Source organism: Arachis hypogaea, chromosome 11 (assembly GCF_003086295.3).
Source record: "Arachis hypogaea cultivar Tifrunner chromosome 11, arahy.Tifrunner.gnm2.J5K5, whole genome shotgun sequence".
Lineage (NCBI taxonomy): Eukaryota > Viridiplantae > Streptophyta > Magnoliopsida > Fabales > Fabaceae > Arachis > Arachis hypogaea.
Genome location: NC_092046.1, coordinates 6,271,862 through 6,282,102, shown reverse-complemented (window position 1 = coordinate 6,282,102; position 10,241 = coordinate 6,271,862). Strand labels below are relative to the sequence as shown.

At 33.4% G+C, this 10,241-nt stretch overlaps 1 protein-coding gene across 6 annotated transcripts; it reads right to left on the bottom strand.

Annotated features, from left to right (window-relative positions):
* Window positions 1-1,772: 1,772 nt before the first annotated feature.
* Window positions 1,773-4,079, bottom strand: LOC112720056 (signal peptide peptidase-like 5). 6 transcript variants are annotated; one of them, XR_011867223.1, is made up of 7 exons: window positions 3,828-4,079; window positions 3,614-3,705; window positions 3,361-3,503; window positions 3,165-3,235; window positions 2,750-2,883; window positions 2,601-2,656; window positions 2,150-2,494 (listed from the first exon to the last, which is right to left on the bottom strand). XR_011867223.1 is itself a non-coding variant. In XM_025770860.3 (6 exons), the coding sequence occupies exons 1-6, from the start codon at window positions 3,931-3,933 to the stop codon at window positions 2,481-2,483; spliced, it is 489 nt and encodes a 162-aa protein (XP_025626645.1). In that variant the 5' UTR covers window positions 3,934-4,079; the 3' UTR covers window positions 1,773-2,480. The 6 variants fall into 6 exon arrangements, 3 of the variants coding, with proteins under 3 accessions (XP_025626645.1, XP_072062477.1, XP_025626646.1); XR_011867221.1 differs by having other exon boundaries at window positions 1,773-2,656; XM_025770860.3 differs by lacking the exon at window positions 2,750-2,883 and having other exon boundaries at window positions 1,773-2,501.
* Between the last annotated feature and the right edge of the window lie 6,162 nt (window positions 4,080-10,241).

The window sequence follows — 10,241 nt, the reverse complement described above, 5'->3', positions numbered from 1 at the left end:
AAGACAGCAAAATACTTTATTGGCAATTTTATGTTGAGTGCCAATAATAACATAACTAATTTGAAAGCCAATAAAAAATAAAAATCAAAAAACAAAGAAACATAAATTACTAGATCAAGCTATTTAATTATAAGAATTTAAATATGAAGTGATGAAGAGATGTCACCTTGTTTTTTGTCAATATATTCTATTTAATCATATATTATTATAAACGGACGGATAAGAAGTTAAATTATCTATACTTTAATCATCTCTTTATCACACACTTGCTACCTACTTATATATTAATCGGCATTAGTGCCACATCATCCCATATCAATACTTTAATCATATCTTCATCACACACCAATTCCCTTTAAGTAAAATTGACCCAAGCCCTTTTAATAAGATATAATTATTCAATTATGTTCAATACCGATGCTACTGTCCAAATGTTTATTAGTGTTCTTTGTACACTTTATGATCTAAATATGTTTTGACCCTATAACTTATAAAAATTGACGAACTTTGTTATAAAATATTTAACCCTAAATTAAATTTTTACTAAAGGAATTGATTGCATAGAAGTTATATAAGGTTTAGCGAAAATTCTATACAAATTTTAAAGGATATCTTAATACTAGTATAAATTCATTATATTATGCTAGTTGTGTTTTAGTCCATTATGCATTTGATCGAAATATCCAAAAGTTTCTTTATAGCACTCTTAACTGCTGCTTTTGTGGAAAGTTCTATGAAAATTCTAATCTATTCAACAAGAGTTTCTCTAAATTATCTAAGAAGCATGCAAATTCTAACCTAGCTACCTTCCATTAATATTATCCCTTTCTTGCTTACTATTGGAATGCAAAGTGAGAAATAATTGTAAATTCGTTACTAATATTTGTTTACGAGTAAAGTGTATATATATAACGATATGGCAATAACTTTACTAATTGTCGACATCAGTCCAATTAATTAATATCTCTAATTAATTTAAATAAATCACATGAGGTGTTACAATGGACTTTTATGCTTGATTGCTTCATCAGTTACTATATGAATCGATTCATTTCAACATTTCAACATCTAGTTGTGATATCCCATATGTTACAAAATAAAGTAATATAAAAAGGAGAAGTATATGAACCAAGAGGTTATCAGTCAAAAAGTAAATAATTTAATTAATTATAATTATATTTAATTAATTTTATTTATTTTTAATTTATAATATTTGATATTAATTTTTTCTCACCTTAAATTAAAATTCTGAATGATACGTGGGAGAAATAAGGGCGAGAATCATAGAACTTTCAACAATTTTGATTCTTAGTATATAAAAAAATTTATAAAATATATAAAAGAACATCTATTTAGTATGAAAAAGAAACATTCTGATATTTAGTAGAAGAAATATCTTAATGCCTAACATAAACACCATCCACGTAAAAGTTTTAGATTTACCTAGAGATATTTAGTTGATTTTTTGCTGGTACCCTCTTAATTTCCTAGCATTGTTGATATAAAAATGAAAAGGTGTTTGCTACGGTACGATGATAAATTCATACGTACCGATACATTTAAAATATAGACAAATAACAATAAGACATGTGGAATTTATTTTTCACGTCAGCATTTAATTTTTTTTAAATATATAATATATCACCACCTTTACTAAAACACCCTTTTAATTAAATAAAAATAAAAAATATTTATTTATTTAATTTTATAAAAAGACTTAAACATCCTTCCTTTATTTGATTAGACAAAAATATCCTTTTAAATTAATCAAATTTTAAAATTCAATTAATTCTAATTTTATAGATTCAAATAATTTGAAACAACAAAACAAAAACATATTAAAAAAACAAAAAATCAAAATTATTCTTCATCTATGTTAAACATATTAAAAAAACAAAAGACCAAAATTATTCTTCACCTGGTTCAAAAACCTTTTGGTTCACGCACGCCTTGAAGGTTTCAGTCTTCTTCATCTTCTTCTCTCCTCTTCCTATCCTCTCTCTCTCTCTCTGTCTCTCTCTGCTCCTCGATCTCTCTCATCTGTCTCTGCGTCGCACGCGACGCCATCTGCGCTCTTTGTGAAAGAACTCTTTCCTTTCCCTCCGGTGACGATTCTGATGCCCCAGCTTCTTCCCTCTGCAAATTCTGCCACCCGCACCCTGCTTCTGCCTCCTCTGCCTCCAAAAGACTCTTCCGAATCCTAGTATCTTCTTCTTTTTTTTTCCCTCTTCAAAGTTCTGTTTTTTCTGTGACCCTTTGTGTTGTTTACACCAAATAGTATTGAATTTTGTTGTGTGGGTGCTTTGTTTTGCAGATGTTGGTTGCGACAGAAACAAAGGTATTCGGTGTCATATGCTTCAATAGAGTTGTCAAGGTTCTGTTCGGTTGTTCTGCAGATGACTTCTTTCACTTTGCAAAGCTCCACCCTTTTTGTGGTAATCTTCTACCCCCTTCATTTGGAATTTGGATTATCCAAGCTCTCAGTGGTTATTGCCTTTTTCCTTGTAATAAGAGTTAAATGGGCATGATACCGGTGACCAAAGTTCTGATGGAAATATAATTGGCGAGACATCAAATTTACTGTACGAAGAGGATGGCACCTTTTCTCCTAAGATTGACTTTGATGATGGAGATTTGGATGATGATGGGATTGAGCCTGCAATTAGGGAAAAAATTGACAGGTACATTTGTGTTCTTACATTACCTTTATGTTATAGGTGACTTGCTTTTCTTTTAGAGGAAAAAATACCAGAATTATTGAACTGTACCCTCATGTTTCTTCCTTTTTCTTTTCCATTTGACTTGAGCACCACTTGAGCTAAGCCTTAGTAGTAGTAGTGGCTATGTTTTCAACACTCCATTTTTCTTCCATGTTTTCCCTAGCTGATTTTGAGTAAAAGATTTTTGTGTGGTGATTATGCTAGTATGTTTTCAAAGATGCGTGTTTTCTCTGTTGTGGTGATTATGCTAGTATTTTTGTGTGGTGATTACTGTATTGTGTCTTAATACATTGCAACAGAAATAATATTCAACTTCAAACAGTTTTTCTTACTATGTAACGATCCAAATACCACTGATTTAACTAGGTCCAAAGATTTTTGAGGTAAGTTACTGTCTCTGTTGAAAGATCTTATCAATGAGCTAGCATTAGATCAAGCATATACCTAAGCCATAGGCAGTCATTGCCCACAAGAAGTACCCAGCGCAAAGGCTCTTCTTTGCCAACCAATCATACCTGTAAAGATATCAATAGAATAATCATCCATTAACTGTAAAATATGATACTAAATATTCTCTGAAGTCTCAATCTGTTAACTTATAGGGCATATTATGTTATCTATCAATGAATTCTGATTAAACCTTAGTGAAAATGCTACTAGAAGCCCTGGTAAGATAATGTCCCCAAAACCAATGATGTTGTAACCACCCCAATGATCGAACAAACGTGGTATCTTTAGCAGCATTGGGATACCATCTTCTCTACTCTTATCACCTCGAGCTACCTGTATAGAATAAAATATGTTACAATAATTTAAAGTAGAGATAAGAATAATTTTTGCGAGTGAACTCGAGCTTTGTAAAGAAAGGGAAAGCATTTCTTTAGAACACTCACCACTATCATGACGCTCTCATGGAACCACCGTTTAGAAACGAACACCCAAAGATGTCGTATAGGAAGGCGCAGCTGAGAAGAATAGTTCCAACCTGATACAGAGACAAGGAGGAAAAGAAGAAAAGTGGTATGTTAATAGTTCAGTAGTATCCCAAAAAAACAGCCAACAATATAATATCATAGATAATGAAGAATTTGACAACGAATTTTTAACTTTGAGATTCGGTATTCGTACAATCTGAAAAACTGTAATTATCAGTGTGATACCCTGCATGACAGGAAGGCGGCTGAAGAGGTAAATATTTGATCAATTCACTCATTTCTATCTTGAAAGTTTAATCCGAAGCTTTATGCTTAAAGAAGGAAGTGCAAAACTAATAAGAACTCCTAACAGCAGAAAATCAATTTCTATTTGAATCAAACATTAACAGAGAACTAATATCATGAAAAACAAAATATGATAAGAGAAAATAGACAATATCAACATGAACCTGAAACTACAAGTAACATGGACAAAAAAACTAGTAGTGGCTATATCCTATCTCAGTGACCAAGAATATTCTCAAAATAAATGCAATGAGTATCATATTACACTCATATGAGAAGTAACAGATTATGTTCTAGTTCATGAACATTTTATAGTTTTACTAAGATATGCTAGGTAGCTCAGGCCAAATAATAAACAGTAGAAGACATTGGTATGGTAAAAAAGGGGGTGAAAGCAGTAAGTTAAAGGAACAGCCGATGCAAGCTTTAGATGTCTAGTATTGCCATTGAGGAGCTTGGTTAGAGTCATAGTGAACATCTCTCCCTCCAGAATCTCATTTACAGTCACACCTGCAGATACAAACCAGGTTCAAAGCTGAATGCAGGACCCAAAAGGGGGGGGGGGAGGAGGGAGAAGGAATCTTTCACAGTATAAACTCTATGTTCACGCTCTACATCATTGAGAGCTTGGATAATCCAAATTCCAAATGAAGGGGGTAGAAGATTACCACAAAAGGGTGGAGCTTTGCAAAGTGAAAGAAGTCATCTACAGAACAACCGAACAGAACCCTGGCAACTCTATCGAAGCATATGACACTGAATACCTTTGTTTCTGTCGCAACCGACATCTGCAAAACAAAGCACCCCCACAACAAAATTCAATACTATTTGGTGTAAACAACACAAAGGGTCACAGAAAAAACAGAACTTTGAAGAGGAAAAAAAAAAGAAGAAGATACTAGGATTCGGAAGAGTCTTTTGGAGGCAGAGGAGGCAGAAGCAGGGTGCGGGTGGCAGAATTTGCAGAGGGAAGAAGCTGGAGCATCAGAATCGTCACCGGAGGGAAAGGAAAGGGTCCTTTCACAAAGAGCGCAGATGGCGTCTTGTGTGCGAAGCAGAGACAGATGAGAGAGATCGAGGAGCAGAGAGAGACAGAGAGAGAGGATAGGAAGAGGAGAGAAGAAGATGAAGAAGACTGAAACCTTCAAGACGGGAACCGAAAGGTTTTTGAACACAAATGAATAACAATTTTAGTCTTTTATTTTTTTAATATGTTTAACACAAAAGAAGAATAATTTTGATTTTGTTTTTTTAATATGTTTTTATTTTGTTGTTTCAATTATTTGAATCTATAAAATTAAGATTAATTGAATTTTAAAATTTGATTAATTTAAAAGAATATTTTTGTCTAATTAAATAAAAGAAAGATGTTTAAGTCTTTTTATAAAATTAAATAAATAAATGTTTTTTTATTTTTATTTAATTAAAAGGGTGTTTTAGTAAAGGTGGTAATATACTATATATTTAAAAAAGAAAAATTAAATACTGACGTAGAAAATAAATTCCACATATCTTATTATTATTTATCTATATTTTAAACGTATCGGTACATATAAATTTATTATCATACCGTAACAAACACCAAATAAAAAGCTGTTCCGATCCATTCCAACATTTGTATTTATTTTTCTTTCCATATATGAGCGACTTTTTACTGTAGATGTGGCATGCAGTTTAGAGCCTATCTACATTTATCTAATATTATTAAATAAAATATAAAATTTAAATAAAATAACTTGAAGTTTATGTTTTATTAACATTATAATAAAATATATCATCAATAAATTCAATATATATCATGTACAAATAATATATTTACCTTTATTTTCCTTCATTTAATTTTCCAAATAAACTGTGCTTTATAAATAACCATCAGTAGTCCCCACGTTAGCATGGTCGTCAATGCATCCCACAAATTTTAACTACAAATAAAATATTTCGTGAAATCTATACTAGTGTCTATGTGAGTTGGTGCTAAATTTTCGCTAACTTAATTTTTTAAGTATTTATCTATTTTAGTCTTTAAAAAATTTTAAATTAGATATTTTAATCTTAACTAAAATTAATTATTCGATTGCTTATTAACAATTAATTTTGTAAGTCACTTAGGTTTTTTGTTTTATCAAATCTAACAGAAGACAAAATATATAGTCTCTGACAATTCTAACAGGAAGCAAAATAGTCCTTAACTTCCTCTGTTCAGAAACGACACTGTTCTCTCTCAATTTCCATCATATATCGCATAACTCTAAACAGTCTAACAATGTAACTTCAAGCTACACAATGCACACTCTACAACTTCAATATTCATAAGAAAAAAAAAATCCTCAACTTGTTCTCAACCAATTCATACTCAGGAAACTAATAACTATATCTTTCAAGTACTTGTCGTCTTCGATGGATCCCATGAATCTAGACAGCAAATCTGATTTGTTAAGACCAGTCGTCGTCGTCGCCATCTCCCTCATCCTCTGTCCTATCATCTCCATGCCACATTGTCCACCACTCTGATTGCTTCCTTCAGATTCTTCTCCGAATCAATGTTCAGTAATCGCTTCAGTTTTCATATGAGCAGCAACGTCGACATTGTTCGTTGTACTGATAGCTTGGATGCGAAGTTGAAGCTGTCTGCCAACTTGGACTCCGAGAAAGAAGGAATGAAACATTCGGGGTCCATTTCAAATGAGAATTTGCATATAATGTTAAAGGACAATCTTCTCATGATGTCCTAATGTCCAATAATCTATATTGCTTGTCGGAGAGTGGAGAAAGGCGTGCCATTGGGGTAGTTGTGGAACTTGATCTTGAGGATGTAGTGGACGTTGTCGGTTGGAGGTGATACTGTTATCGAGGATGTGGAAGTGGATACTTCTGGTGGGTGAAGTGCGGAGGAGGTGGGTGTACCAATCATAGAGATTTAGGAAGCGTGTTCTCCATGACATGTTGAGGTAGGTGCGACACGTGTGGCAATTACACCATGGCTTGATGTTGGAGCTGAAGAGGAGGAAGGAAAAGATGGAAAAGAAGACTGTGAATGTGAAGAGGGAGAGTATAAATGTTAGAGTTATGCGAGATATGATGAAAAAATTGGAGAAGAATAATGTCGTTTTTGAACAAAGGGATCAAGGATCACTTTGTCCCCTGTTAGAGTTGTCAGGGATCATTTTGTGTTCCGTTAGAATTGACGGAGCTAAGGACCTAAGTGACTGACGAAATTAATTGTTAGGAACCAATCGAGTAATTAAATTTTGATAGGGACTAAAGTGTGTGGTGCAAAATTTTTTGAGGACTAAAATTGGTAAATACTCTATTTTTTTATAGCAAATTTTAAATTTTAAAAAATTATTTATTTTTATATATTTTAAATTAAATATTAATTTTATATTCTTTTAATAATTTAGACATGACTTTTTTAACCGACGCAGATCCTTGAAGAAAAGGAAGAAAGAGAAGAAGCTAGGTCAGAAATTAAGCTAACTCTATCAGCCATGTCTCTCTGCTGTAGTAGCTTTCCTGTTTTGCGTTTCTACTCTGATTTCGGAGAAAACAAGTTCAAAAGATGATCAACTGTTCATACCTGGAATCTTGATGAAACTCAAATTTTAGAAGTTTTACCCTCATATAATAGGGTAAATACCCAAAAATTGAAGTAAGGATGATAGAACGAAAATTCAGAGCATTATTTCATACATATGCTACAAAATTATTTTTCTTCATCTTTGAATTTCATTTAAGATTTTATTGTTATAGTTTTTCTGATGTCTATCTTTCTATAAATGGAAAAAAATCAAATCTATAGTGAGATGAAAAATAAAAAAGTCATAAGTGAAAAAAGATAAAAGAGATAGATTGAAAAAGCCAAATTGATTTTCTGTGTATTTGGTTTTATTGAACTAGAGAATTTGTTCCCCTTGCCAAGTTGAAATAGCACTCGGTGGTTGTTAAACCTATTGGGTTCCCTTTGCCAAATTGGAATATTGGTAGTTGTTGAACCTGTTAGTTTCTCTTTACCAAATTGGAGATAGCACTTGATGGTTACTAGGTTTGGATTTAAAGCTTATTGTTTGATGCTAAATGAATTAAATTGTAATTCATTGATATTAGTGCATGTAATCAGTTTGATTATAGTTAAAAGTCTATTATAATTGTGATGGAAACTGAATATAAACCACATTGCACAAAATAGTTAAATCAAAATATATGACTGTGTTTTTTATTTTTTTCTGCTCTATTTTTTATTCACTCGTTATGAGATAAAAATAAATTATTTCTTGTATAATTCATATTACAAACACAGCAGAAACATATTATCAGAATACTCAAGTTTAAAAATATAAAAACAATTCTAAATTTAACTCCTTCTCTAAAGTCTATTCACAACTATCAGTAGCATTACTCTTATGTTATGTCATCATATTATTAGTAATATCTAAAAGATATTTTATTATTTAATAGTAATTATTTCAAGTGATGCAAATATTATAGATATTCCTAATTTTTTAAAATATGAATACAATAAACTTTATTTTAGTTACTCTTTTAAATATTTAATGTGAGAATCTAGAAAAGTAGTTATATTGTTTACTCTACTTTCTTTTGGTTGGATAACATTGTATTGTATTGATACAATCTTTTAAATAATTCCAATTTAATATACTGATAGTTTGTGCTTGGCAAACTACATCTATGGAAAATACCAAAATGGTGGTGATAGAAACAAGAGACTGAGAGAATGATGTGAAAAGTGTATTATTGAGTTGTATTTCCGGTACAATATATAAGGGGTATTTATAGGTGCTAAATGAATCAAAGTAATAAAGACATAGAATCCTATAATTAATGTACATATATGCTATATAAATATAGACGATGCTAATTGATCTAAATTGATTCTAATGATTCTCTAACATCCCCCCTCAAACTCAAGTGGGAGCTAAGGATACCAACTTGAGTTTGGATAACAAAATCCGAAAGCGAGTCGGGTGATGAGCCTTCGTGAAGATATCAGCAGTCTGATCCAGTGTCCCAACAGCAATGAGACGAACAGCATCAATAAGGATTCGTTGCCGAACAAAATGACAATCAATCTCAATGTGTTTGGTGCGTTCATGAAACACATCATTATGGACAATCTGAACAGCACTGCGGTTATCACAAAAGACATCAGTAGGGGACGACTGAGGAGCACCCAAATCTTCGAGAAGCCAACGAACCGAGATAACCTCAGCAGTGGTGTCAGCAAGGGCACGGTACTCAGCTTCTGTGCTTGAGCGAGCAGTGAACGTTTGCTTCTTAGCACGCCAAGAGATGAGAGCGTCGCCAAGAAACAAACAATAACCAGTAGTAGAACGACGATCAGTGGGATCACCAGCCCAATCAGCATCAGAGTATGCCTGAAGGGTCAAAGAGGAATGGGCAGAAAAATAAAGGCCATGAAAAAGAGTGCCTTTGACATACCGAAGAATGCGAAGAACTGCCGCATAGTAAGTAGTACGGGGAGCAGACAAGAACTGGCTGAGGACATGAACTGGATAGGCAATGTCTGGTCGGGTGACAGTCAAGTAGACGAGACCGCCAACTAACTGGCGATAAAGTGTCGGATTATCCAAAACAGTACCATCCATAGGGGTAAATCGAACATTAGGCTCAAGAGGAGTAGACTCGGTGCGACTATCTGTAATCCCAGCGCGAGCAAGGAGATCTGAAGCATACTTAGCCTGAGAGAGATAAATGCCATCATCTGTGGAGATGACCTCGAGACCAAGAAAATAGCTGAGAGAACCAAGATCCTTCATCTCAAAGGTACGCTGAAGTGAGGTCTTGAGATCAGAGATACCATCAACATCATCTCCAGTAATAATCATGTCATCAACATACAAAAGTAGAAGAACAACTCCACGGTCGCTTTTACGAATGAAAAGCGCATTCTCATGAGGACTAGAAATAAAGCCAAGACTGCATATGGTAGTGCTGAACTTGTCAAACCATTCACGAGGAGCTTGCTTAAGTCCATAAAGTGCCTTGCGAAGGAGACAAACCTTACTGGAAGGACAAGGATATCCTGGAGGTGGTTTCATATAGACTCTCTGTTTCAAATCCCCATTAAGAAATGCATTCTTCACATCCATCTGACTGAGAGACCATCTTTTAACCGCAGCAATGGCAAGGAGAGCTCTAACAGACGTAAGGCGAGCAACAGGAGCAAAAGTCTCTTCATAATCAATACCATACTCTTGCGTACAACCTTGAGCAACCAATCGTGCCTTATAACGGTCAATAGAGCCATCAGAGCGAGTCTTGA